The sequence below is a fragment of the Lathyrus oleraceus genome, chromosome 5 (assembly GCF_024323335.1).
Source record: "Lathyrus oleraceus cultivar Zhongwan6 chromosome 5, CAAS_Psat_ZW6_1.0, whole genome shotgun sequence".
Lineage (NCBI taxonomy): Eukaryota > Viridiplantae > Streptophyta > Magnoliopsida > Fabales > Fabaceae > Lathyrus > Lathyrus oleraceus.
Window position 1 is genome coordinate 38,746,550 of NC_066583.1, and position 13,110 is coordinate 38,759,659.

The 13,110-nt window shown below is 39.5% G+C and overlaps 1 protein-coding gene across 1 annotated transcript; it reads left to right on the plus strand.

Annotated features, from left to right (window-relative positions):
* Window positions 1-11,312: 11,312 nt before the first annotated feature.
* Window positions 11,313-12,816, plus strand: LOC127079461 (protein ENHANCED DISEASE RESISTANCE 2-like). Its single transcript, XM_051019843.1, has 4 exons — window positions 11,313-11,399; window positions 12,359-12,454; window positions 12,567-12,631; window positions 12,716-12,816. The coding sequence occupies exons 1-4, from the start codon at window positions 11,323-11,325 to the stop codon at window positions 12,799-12,801; spliced, it is 324 nt and encodes a 107-aa protein (XP_050875800.1). The 5' UTR covers window positions 11,313-11,322; the 3' UTR covers window positions 12,802-12,816.
* The last annotated feature ends 294 nt before the right edge of the window (window positions 12,817-13,110 follow it).

Consider the following 13,110-nt stretch of genomic DNA (forward strand, 5'->3'; position numbering starts at 1 on the left):
ACATTGAGGGGTAAAGATTTGTTTGGAAAGAGGGTTGCTGAGTTGTGTTTAGTGCCCAACGTCAAGATCCTGGTGAAGTTCAAAGTGCCTGACTTTGAAAAATATAAGGGGAATACTTGTCCACTCAGTCATCTAGTGATGTATGCTCGTAAGATGTCTACTTAGATTGATAATGATCAACTATTGATTCATTATTTCCAGGATAGTTTGACCGGTGCTGCACTCCGTTGGTATATGGGGTTGGATAGTGCAAGCATTCACACTTTCAATGACATGGGATAGGCTTTTGTCAAGCAGTATAAGTACAACATGGACATGGCGCATGATAGAAACCAGCTGAGGTCTATGTCTCAGAAGGATAAGGAGACATTTAAAGAGTATGTACAGAGGTGGAGGGAATTGGCTGCCTAGATCACTCCTCCTTTGGAGGAAAAAGAGATGACAAAGATCTTTCTAAAGACTCTGAGTTCATTTTATTATGAACGAATGATTGCTAGTGCCCCCAGTGACTTTACCGAGATGGTAAACATGGGGATGAGGCTTGAGGAAGGAGTCCGAGAGGGACGTTTGTCAAAAGACGAGGCATCGACAAGTAAGAGGTATGGTAGCAGTTTCAGCAAGAAAAAGGACAATGAAGCGAATGCAATAAGCAGTGGGAGGCAGAGGAGGCCTCAGATCAGAAGGAATCCAATATCCCGTCAACATCACCATCAAGTATCTTCCGTTATCTCGGTATTTTCTAATCAGCAATCAACACCAGTTCAACAACAACAACAACGTCAACAACAACAACCGCAACATTAAACAAACACCTACAACAACAACAATACCAACAATCATCATCATCAAAACTTTGAGAGGAAGAAGGTCTTTTTGATTTGATTCCTATGTCTTACGCATAATTGTATCCATCCTTAGTTCTCAAGAACATGATCCAACCAAGAAACCCGCCACAGATTCCAGAACCACTTCCTTGGTGGTACAAGCCTGAGCTCCGTTGTGCTTTTCATCAAGGAGCACCTGGACATGATATCGAGAATTGCTACCCGCTCAAGTATAAGGTTCAAAAGCTGATGAAGAGTGGAATGGTGTCCTTCGAGGACCGTACGCCGAATGTGAAAGCAAATCCGTTGCCCGCCCATGGGAATTCTTCCGTGAATATGGTGGATGGTTGTCCTGGCGAGTTTAAAGTTTTTGATATGCGTTTTATCAGGAGGTCCTTGGTGCAGATGCATAAGGATGTTTGTTTGGTAAGTGATTGTGAGCATGACCATGATGGTTGTGCTATTTGTAGTGTTAACCCGAGGGGTTGGGAAGTTGTGAAAAGGGACATCCAGCGACTGATGGATGAAGGCATGATTCAAATTGTTCAATCCCGTCATATAGATGACGATGTGAATGTCATAGTGCCCATTTTCAAGCAGCCAGAGAGGTTGGTAATCCAGTACAACAACAACAACAGTAACAGTGTCAACAATAGATCAGTATCGCCGTTGGTTATACGGTTAGCGGGCCCAGTCCCATACTCATCTGATAAAGCTGTGCCGTATCAGTATAATGCTACAATGATAGAGGGTGGTCAAGAGGTTTCGTTGCCTATGACTAGCTCTGTGGTGAGCGTTGCTGATGTTACCAAGGTGACCCGCAATGGTCGTGTGTTTGGGCCGATGTTCCCAAAAGATAAAGAAGAATCAGTTGTGAGTAAGAAGGTGGAAGTGCCTGTTGAAGATCCAGTTGGTGTTTCAAAAGGTAAGTCTGGTGAATCCAACAATTTGAAAGCTAACAATGATGATGAGGTACTGCGGTTGATTAAAAGGAGTGAGTTTAATGTGGTGGAGCCGCTGCTCCAAACTCCCTCAAAGATCTCAGTGTTGTCTCTGCTCATGAATTCTGAAGCGCACAGAGAAGCACTGCAGAGAGTTCTGGAACAAGCTTTTGTAGAATATGATGTTATAGTAGACCAATTCGATCATATCGTGGCTAACATCATTTCTTGCAATAATCTCAGCTTCTGCGATGAAGAACTCCCGGAGGAGGGAAGAAATCATAACTTGGCTTTGCACATTTCTATGAATTGCAAAGATGATGCTTTGTCAAATGTGCTTGTTGACACCGGTTCGTCGCTGAATATACTTACGAAGTCAACTCTGTCAAAGTTATCATACCAAGGAGCGCCTATGAGGTATAGTGGTGTAATCGTTAAGGCCTTTGACGGTTCGCGCAAGACAGTTATTGGTGAAGTGAACCTTCCAGTTAAGATAGGTCCGAGTGATTTTCAAATTACTTTCCAAGTAATGGATATCCACCCAGCCTACAGTTGCTTGTTGGGAAGGCCGTGGATTCATGAGGCAGGAGCTGGTACTTTAACTTTGCACCAGAAGCTCAAATTTGTGAAGAATGGCAAGCTAGTGATTGTTAGTGGAGAGAAGGCGCTGTTGGTTAGCCATTTATCATATTTCTCTTATGTTGAAGCTGAGGATGAGATTGGAACTCTGTTCCAGGCCTTATCTATTATTGCTTCAAAGAAAGTTGGGGAACCTATGTCCTCATTGAAAGATGCTCAGAAGATTGTGGAAGAAGGTAATGTTGATTAGTGGGGGCGCATGGTAGAGGTCTCCGACAACAAAGGTAGAACCGGTTTGGGGTTCCAGAAAGGTTCATCAACTACAAGGTCTGAATATGTGCAACTTAGCTTCCGTAGCAGAGGGTTCATTCATGGAAATGAACAACACTTAGCTGCTGTGCTAGAGGATGACGAAGAGGAAGACTGCATCAATTTTGTGACGCATGGAAAGGCTTGCAACAATTGGACTGCTGTTGATATTCCTGTTATTTTGCATCGATCTAAGTAATTGCTTTTATATGTTTTTAAAATCCTTATCCTATGCCTAAGGGAGAAGTGAACATTGTTTGGGCATTTTCAAATTGATCATTAATAAAATTAATTCTATTCATCCACATCTATGATGTTTGTTTTTTACTTTTTGCTTTATTCTGAAAATGGTAATCACAAAAAACATAAATAAACAATATAATTGTCCATCTGCATAATATTTGGTCACAAATTCACTTCTCTAAAATCAAAATATCAAATCATTATGCAGGTTGGTTCCTAACCCCATTGAATACAATGATCATTCTTCTTCTCCAAATTTTGAATTCCCCGTGTTTGAGGTCGAGGAGGAAAGTGATGTAGAAGTGAGTGATGAATTATCTCGTCTTCTTGAGCAAGATGAGAAGATCATTCAACCGTTCGAAGAGCAGATTGAGCTAGTCAACTTGGGTTCCGAGGATGATGTGAAGAAAGTCAAGATTGGGTCTCGCCTGTGTTCCGATGTCAAGAAAGGGTTGGTTGATCTTCTTTGAGAGTATTCAGATGTATTTGCTTGGTCCTATCAACACATGCCTGATTTAGATTCTGAGATTGTGGAGCATAAATTGCCGTTGAAGCCAGAATGCCCGCCAGTCAAGCAGAAGTTGAGAAGAACGCATCCTGATATGGCTGTGAAGATCAAAGAGGAAGTGCAGAAGCAGATTGATGCCAGTTTCCTTGTAACCGCTGAGTATCTGTAATGGGTGGCCAATATTGTGCCTGTGCCAAAGAAAGATGGAAAAGTCCGCATGTGTGTCGATTATAGAGATTTGAATAAAGGCAGTCCGAAAGATGATTTCCCTCTACCACACATTGATATGTTGGTAGACAATACTGCTAAATTTAAAGTCTTTTCGTTTATGGATGGACTTTCCGGATATAATCAGATCATGATGGCACCCGAAGATATGGAGAAGACCATATTCATTACACCTTGGGGAACATTTTGTTATAGAGTGATGCCTTTCGGTCTAAAGAATGCTGGTTCGACTTACCAAAGAGAAATGACTACTCTTTTTCATGATATGATGCATAAAGAGATTGAAGTTTATGTCGATGACATGATTGCTAAATCAATTGATGGAGAGGAACATGTTGAGCATTTGTCGAAGTTATTCCAGCATTTGAGGAAGTATAAACTCCTTTTGAATCCCAATAAGCGTACTTTTGGTGTTCGTTCTGGTAAGTTGTTGGTCTTTATTGTCAGCGAGAAGGGTATTGAAGTTGATCCTGCCAAGGTCAAAGCAATACAAGAGATGCCCGCGCCCAAACTGAGAAGCAAGTCAGAGGTTTTCTCGGCCGCTTGAATTATATTTCCAGATTCATTTCCCACATGACTGCCACATGTGCGCCTATATTCAAGCTTCCTCGGAAAGATCAGTCTTGTGATTGGATCAAAGACTTCCAGAAAGCTTTTGACAGTATCAAGGAATATTTAATTGAACCTCCGATTTTGTCTCCACCTGTTGAAGGAAGACCGTTGATCATGTATTTGACTGTGCTCGAGGATAGTATGGGTTGTGTCCTAGGTTAGCAATATGAGACTGGAAAGAAAGAATTTGCAATCTACTACCTCAGTAAGAAGTTCACCGACTGTGAGACTCAGTATTCTATGCTTGAGAAGACTTGTTGCGCATTGGCTTGGGCTGCTAAGCGTCTACGTCAGTATATGTTGAATCATACTACTTGGTTGATATCCAAAATGGATCCGATCAAGTATATTTTTGAGAAGCCTGATTTAAATGGGAGGATTGCCCGTTGGCAGATGTTGTTGTCAGAGTATGACATCGAATACCGATCTTAGAAAGCAATCAAAGGTAGTATCTTGGCTGACCATTTGGCTCACCAACCAATTGAAGATTACCAGTCAGTGCAGTATGATTTTCCGGATGAAGATATTTTGTACTTGAAAATGAAAGATTGTGATGAACCATTGCTTGAAGAAGGACCAGAACCTGGTTCCCATTGGGGCATGGTATTTGATGGAGCTGTTAATCAATATGGAAATGGCATTGGGGCAGTGATCATTACTCCTCAAGGAACGCATCTACCATTTACAACTAGATTGAATTTCAAGTGTACAAACAACATGGTAGAATATGAAGCTTGCATTATGGGGCTCGAAGAGGCCATGAATCTCAGAATCAAATATTTGGATGTCTTTGGAGATTCAGCGTTGGTTGTGAATCAGATCAAAGATGAATGGGAGACAAATCAACTCGGTTTAATACCCTATAGAGATTATGCAAGGAGGATTTCAACTTTCTTTACAAAGGTTGAGTTTCATCACATTCCTCGAGATGAGAACCGGATGGCAGATGCTCTTGCAACATTGGCATCAATGATTATAGTGAAGTATTGGAATGAAGTTCCCAATTTGTCTGTGATGCGTCTTGATATGCCATCTCATGTGTTTGCTGTTGAAGAGATCAAAGACAAGAAGCCTGGGTATTACGACACCAAGTGTTTCCTCCAAAGTCAGAATTACCCGCCTGAGGCATCTTTGAAAGATAAGAAGACTTTGAGAAGATTAGCCGATAATTTCTACTTGAATGGTAATATACTGTACAAGAGAAACTTCGACATGGTTTTGCTCAGATGCGTGGATAGACACGAAGTAGACTTGTTGATGACCGAAGTGCACGAAGGTTCCTTTGGTACTCATTCCAATGGATATGCAATGGCAAAGAAGATGTTGCGAGGAGGTTACTATTGGCTGACAATGGAATCTGACTGTTGCAAATTTGTGAAGAAATGCCACAAGTGTTAAATTTACGCTGATAAGATTCATGTTCCTCCGACACTTTTGAATGTTATTTCTTCCCCATGGCCCTTCTCCATGTGGGGAATTGATATGATTGGGATGATTGAGCCCAAAGCTTCGAACGAGCATCGTTTCATTTTGGTGGCAATTGACTACTTCACAAATTGGGTAGAAGCGACATCGTACGCAAATGTAACCAAGCAAGTTATTATAAGGTTTATCAAGAATCAGATCATATGCCGTTATGGTGTGCCAAGCAAGATCATTACTGACAATGGATCGAACTTGAATAACAATATGGTGGAAGCTCTTTGCAAAGACTTCAAGATTGCACATTATAATTCTTCTCCCTACAGACCCAAGATGAATGGGGTTGTTGAAGCTGCGAATAGGAACATCAAGAAGATTATTCAGAAGATGGTTGTCACGTATAAGGATTGGCATGAGATGCTCCCGTTTACCTTGTATGGGTATCGTACATCCTTCCGCACTTCAACAAGGGCAACCCCTTTCTCACTTGTGTATGGTATCGAAGCAGTGCTCCTCGTAGAGGTTGAGATTCCTTTATTATGCGTGCTCATGGAAGCCAAGTTGACCAAAGCTGAATGGTGTCAGACCAGGTTTGATCAGCTGCATGTGATTGAAGAGAAGAGATTGACTACCATGTGTCATGGTCAGTTATATCAACAGAGAATGAAGAAAGCTTTTGATAAGAAGGTCAGACCTCGGGTATTCAGAGAAAGGGACCTTGTGCTCAAAAAGATGTTGTCGTTTAAACTAGATTCTAGGGGAAAATGGACCCCCAATTATGAAGGCCCATATGTTGTTAAGAGAGCCTTTTCAGGTGGTGCTTTGATTCTTACAACTATGGATGGTGAAGAGTTCACTCGTCCCGTGAACGCAGATGCAGTCAAGAAATACTTCGTCTAAAAAGAAAAGAACAACTCGTTAAGTTGAAAACCCGAAAGGGCGGCTTAGGCAAAAAAGAGCGTCTCGGTGGATTGAAAACCCGAAAGGGCGATCCAGGCAAAAGTTAGAGACATAAAAAATAGAAAAGATTTCCCGATAAGTTGAGTACCCCACCTTGGGGAAACTTATGCAAAAATTAGGGATTATGGCAAGGTATTGCAGTCTGCTGATCGTCCGGTTTTGGAGAAAGTTTGTTGAGCACAAGGGTTGACATCGATTCATCATCCCAGCAGCGGTCAAGAGCACAGTGGATATCAAGACTTGGTAGAAGTATTAAGGATCATTTGTATTCAATGTAACCCTTTTCCATGTAAATTACCATTTTCAACTTTGTAAAAATCTATGGAGTCTTGTCATTTACAGACTACTATCCCATTAAATAAAGTTGAGCTTTTGTCCAATTGTTTCTACTCTTATTTACTTCAGCCAATAGTTTAAATTTTATTATGATCATTTTGAAAATTAAAATTTTTTAATCAAAATATTTTTCTTAAAACATATAAAAACAAGAAAATTTTCAAAGCAATTAAAAGGAAATATCAATAGCACTTCAAAATGCAGCAAGTCCTTAAGTGCTAAGCATCAGAGGTTCCCCAAGCAGTTGACCCTTCGGGTATCCTTAGTTGTTTGTGTTGATCCGGTTCCCCTGCGAAGTGTTTGTTCCCTAGCGGAGTTCCAATTCTTTTTCCCAGCTAAGTTGGTCGATTCAGTACCTTGCAGCGTGTCATTTCCTAACATTGTTTCTGTATTTCCCCAACAGGGTTGATCTTTAGCAGAGTAAGATCTTTTCCCCAGTAGATTGCATTGGTTTCCCCACCAGTCACCATTCGACTCAGTCCCAGTCAGAGTTCCCTTCTGGTTTCTGAGCAGCTATTTGTGTTTATCTTCTGCATAGGTTGTCTCCCATTTGATATGGTGTTAACCTAAAATTCCTTGCAAGCTCGATAATTTCGCCTCTCCTCAGCAGATCTCCTCCCTCGACTAGGTTTGAGCCTTTGGGATGTTGATTTCTCTATTCTCCAGCAGTTGTCTCCATCTTTTTGTGGATGACCAGGGATTGTACCGATGATTCAACTTCTTTGTGACACCATTATATCCTTTGTGATCGTTTTGTCAGCATAATCATCATATATACATATACATATACATTCATATAATTTCATAATTGCATATTTTCATATTTGATTAACTTCTCTGTTATGGCGGTACTTTATCTCCATACAAACTTCGGTGTCTGTCCTCCCTCAATTGTAGAGCGTCAGCCCCTTAGGCAGAAAGACTTTAACCTTTCTCCTCTTCCCCACTGAGTTTGTTTCCTCGTCGACGATTATTATTTCAGTTTCCTTTCCAGTTGTTTATCTGGATGGAATCACTCCCCTTGAGTTATATCCTCATTAGGTTGAGTCTTGATTGATTGTTTCTTTCTAGCTCTTACCTAGATAGACGCTTAGAGTCTCCTAAGAGTTTATTGCCCAGTAACTGGTAATATCCTTCTTAGCTTGCAGTTTGTTACTTCTTGCCCAATACCCGACAAAAGTATCCCTGTTTTTCTCCTCAGTAGAGTCCCCAGTGGATCTATTCCCCAGAAAGTATATCCTTGATATGTTCATCCTCACCGGTGACAGATATCTTTCTCTCCCCTACCAGAGTTTATCCTTGATATGTTCATCCTAACCGATGACGGATATTCTCACCTGTGGTATTATACCCAGTCAAAAGGTAGTTGTAAACCCTATGCTTGTTCCCCGGAGAGTTAATCCTTGATATGTTCATCCTAACCGATGACGGGTTTCCTTCTCTTTGTGGTATTCTACCCAGTAAAAAGGTAGTTGTAATCCCTATTCTTGTTCCCCAGAGAGTTAATCCTTGATATGTTCATCCTAACCGATGACGGGTTTCCTTCTCTTTGCGGTCTTCTACCCAGTAGCCGGTAGTTATAAATCCTAATTTTGTCCCCTTCGCAGAGTTAATCCTTGATATGTTCATCCTAACCGGTGACGGATTTTCTCTTTGATGGTATTCTATCCAGTAACCGATAGATGTAATTCCTATTTTCTCCCCTCTCAGTGAGTCTATCCTTGATATGTTCATCTTAACTGGTGACAGATTTTCTCTTTGATGGTCTTCTATCCCGCATTCGATAGATATAATTCCTACTTTTTTGTTCAGTTGGTTTATCCTTGATATGTTCATCTTAACAGATGACGGATATCCTCCTTGACATTCCCAGGCAAGAGTATCCTTGATATGTTCATCTTAACCGATGACGGATTTTCTTCCCTGTCGAGTTTATCCTTGATATGTTCATCCTAACCGATGACGGATACTCTCACCCTTTGGTCTTCTGCCCAGTAACTGGTAGTTGTAAATCCTATTTTTTTGCAGTTTTCCCCAGCAAGGCTATTCTTACACAGTAACCGGTAATGAATACTCCCTCCTATGGGTTCTTAGCGAGTCATCCTTGATATGTTCATCCTAACCGATGACGGATGTTCTCTCTGTCAGATCTTTATTATCTCCTCACCCAGTAACAGGTAGTAGATAATAAATTTCTTCTCCTCCTGTGTTGAAGTTTATTTCTTCCCCAGTCAAGTTGAGTGCGTATTTCCTTAGTGAAATCGTTTTTCCTGCATGATTCAAGTATTTCAGTTTTATTCTGACTTACTCGTATCCCTTGCAGGTGTTGTTGTTTCCCTGGCTGAGTCTTTCCATGTTTGTATGGAATTCCTCGAGTCCCCTAGTAATTTTAAGTCGTAGCCTGGCCTACGCATAATTCCCTTTTCCCCCAGAGTCTCTGTCTCCCTGGTGAGTTTTCCTTACGAAATATATTATACTCCTGTGGACTTTCGGTCTCTCTGATTTCTTTTCCTTTGTCGCAATACTTCCCCACAAAGCATTAACTTTTGCATCAATACCATATGCATCATGAGGTCTCTTAGGGACCAAAAATTGTTTATATATGTTGTTATTTAATCCCATTCTACTGAGTCGACATAAAGATTTTAATCTTCGCCTCCTCAGTTAGAATATCTTAAATAGGGGTAGCTATAAGACCCCAATTTTGAACCTAAGATCCCTCATGCAATTTCATCATATGCATTAGCATTGGGATCATACCTTGGCATCCTCCTTACCCCTCTTTCATTGGGTTTGTTTTGGGAGACACTACGCCAAAAATGACTTTTAACAGCGCATCTTAGACAGCGCTTTTAAAAGAAAGCGCTGTCTAAGGTTAAAATTAAAATAAAACACGGAAAATGTTCCAAAAAAATAATGAAAGCGCTGTCTAAGGGGGGGTCTTAGACAACGCTTTCTAAAAGCGCTGTCTAAGACCCCCCCTTAGACAGCGCTTTTAGAAAGCGCTTTTAAATATAGACCTTAGTCAGCGCTTTTGATAAAGCGCTGTCTAAAGTCTTTAAATTAAAAAAAAAATTAAAACCAAAAGCGCTGTCTAAGGGGGGGTTTAGAAAGCGCTTTTGGAAAGCGCTGTCTAAGGCATACCTTAGAAAGCGCTTTCCACAAAAGCGCTGTCTAAGGTCTAATTAAAATACAATTTCAGACTCCATTTCAATTTTCGTTCTCTGTTCTTTTGTTTTCCCTCCTGCGAACGTTGAAACCCTATCAGCGAAAACCATAACAGCGAACACGAATACACTTCCATTTTTCGGTTTCAATCATTGGAAGGATGGTTATACCTTATACGCTGTAACCGTTTTGGACTTCAGTTTTCATGTAAGCGTTACTTCGTTCTCGATCATCACCTTCTTCGTAGCTTCAAATCCGTTCCCAATTCCGACGATCAGGTTCATCGCTTTTTTTTTTCAATTTCATTTCGCCGATTATTTTATCAATTGAATCGGTTCGGTTGATAACGAAGTTAGAAATGTTACTGTATTGAGTTTGTTAGATTAGATTCTGTGAAACTGAAACTGAAACTGAAACGGAAACGGAAACGGAAACTTTCTTTTTCAGGATCCTGTTAGAAGTGCTATTGTGGATTCGTGTATTCGTGTAATGGATAATGGAAGGGAGAGTATTAATAGAAAAGTATATGCTTACTTTAATCTTTCATTTTTTCATTTTTGTTTTTTATAATAATTATTATTGGTTTTTGTGTTCAAATGGTTGCAGGCTTAATGTTTGTTTATCTGCGTGAATTTTTTAGGTGTTTTTCATTTTCACACTATATAACACTTCGAATCATAATGATCGATTAAAGGTGAGGTGACTATTAGAGTATTAGGTTTACATTGAAATATAGGTTGTTGTTAATTTGAAATTATGTTTCAATTTGGAATTACAAAACATGAGTGTTGTAGTTAGGAGCGAGCCGTCCTGAAGAAGCAGCGAGATGGATTCAATGCTTTCATGAAGCGTCTTTGAAGGTATATATGTTTATATAGTTTATGCATGATCTAAGGCTTTTTTTTAGCTTGTGGTGGAACTGTTTGAATTATTTCGCAATTGCTGTTTTTTTATTCAAAAATAGTTTTTGTAAGTTCACATGATCAAAACCTAGCTAACACTTGCACTAATGTTTTTATGGGTGTAACGAAGGTTTACGACTATTCAAGGAAGCAAAAGATAGGGATTCTGGTGGGAAGGTTGGCAAAGTTTCTTTTCAGTAAAAGGTTGTTTATATTTAATTTAAAATGGAAACGACTAATTCTTGAATACCCTGTCCAATCTCCAGAAACGAGATGATCATCCCGTAATAATGGCTGTTGGTGTGGTAGATGGAACTTCAGAAGCCATTTTCCAGACTCTTATGGCACTTGGTCCTTCAAGATCCGAGTAAGTCCATTAACTGGATGTAGTCTTGCTCAATGGCACTGCTAGATTAACAAGCAAATGTTATTTTATGTCTTGGGATAATTTCATTTCTTTTATTATTGACGCGGGCTTTTAGTGTGTTATGTTACGGGGGGAGTTGGCTTTGCATATTGTAACTTTTTCTAACAGCAAATGTTAGTACGGAAGTTGAACCTCTGCCCTCCTTTTCACTCCAAGTCCAATGCTTTTGTCCATTCCCTGAAACCAACCCATCCATCTTATAACCCCTTGAGATGGTCAGAGTTACAATGTCACCGTATATTATATCTATGCAATTTTACTATATTATTTTTTTATGGGTAAATGATTATATTCCTGTACAAGAGATTGTTGGAAGTGTAAGAGCAAAACAAACTAAACCAAAGCTCTGAAGAAATGAAAATAATCCGAATAAACCTTACAGTCTTCTTATGCTCTATCTTGGAAAGCCATTGGCAAACGGTGTCCTTGCATTCCATCTAAGAACACCATTAGCCCATCATCATTTGCATAAAATAAAAGGACAGCATAATCGAACATCACCCAAGTTCCCTTCTCAGTTTAGTCCCCCCAAAATCTGCCGAATGATATGTCTAATAAAAAAGCTCTGGATTATATTAACAAGTCTACCATCAACCAAAACCAACATCAAGATCCTGTGGAACTTTTAACTGGACATTGATAAATGATCTTTTACTTTATGGTCAACAATCTTGCCCATAAACCAAGGTAAACATGAGTGCTTTGTTTGAAATAATAGTGTGTAGGAATCTGGTCTGTATACTTTTACATTTAACATTTCAATTAACTGCAAAGAGAAAGTTTAGTCATATATAGGTTATGTTATAGCAATGGATAGGTAAGCAGAACAATCATGCTGAAATTCTATAAACCATGGTTTTCAAGTGTTTTTTGCCTTGTTACAAACTCTTGGTTTGCAGATGGGATTTCTGTTTTTCCAAGGGGAGTGTAGTTGAGCACCTAGATGGTCACACCGACATTATTCACAAGCAGCTATATAGTGATTGGTTGCCTTGGTAAGACCCAATCCTTTAATGCTTATCATGTACCACCTAGTGTTTTGAGGTAGTACCTACTGGTATTTTTCTGGTAATAATTTTATTAGTTTCATATCATATTTTTTTACAGGGGAATGAAACGAAGAGATCTGTTGCTGCGGCGTTATTGGAGGAGAGAAGATGATGGAACCTATGGTAGCAACAAATTGTAGAACAATGCATTTGTAAATACACTCTTATTCTGAATGGAAGTAACTAATTTGGTTTTCCTTGACACAGTTATTCTTTACCATTCCGTGTTTCACAAAAAGTGTCCTCACCAGAAAGGCTATGTCCGTGCCTGCCTTAAAAGTAATGTATGCTGAAACTGTAGAAATAGTAAACATTTTTATTTCCTTCTATTAGCTGGTCTCATACTACCTAGAAAATAAATTTAATACTATTGCAATCATGATGTTGCTGCTTTCATTCATTTTCATTCTGAACTTTAAGATTAGTTTGCCAATTCTTGAATCATTTTCCTTCACTTAATCGCTATTGTCATCATATTATCCAATTTATCTATATTTCAGGATTTCCAAATTATGTATTTGACATATATAAAATGTGATAATTGTCTGTCAAAATCTGGTTGAAAACAGGTAGAAATTCTGGTTTATAAACCTGGAAAAAAT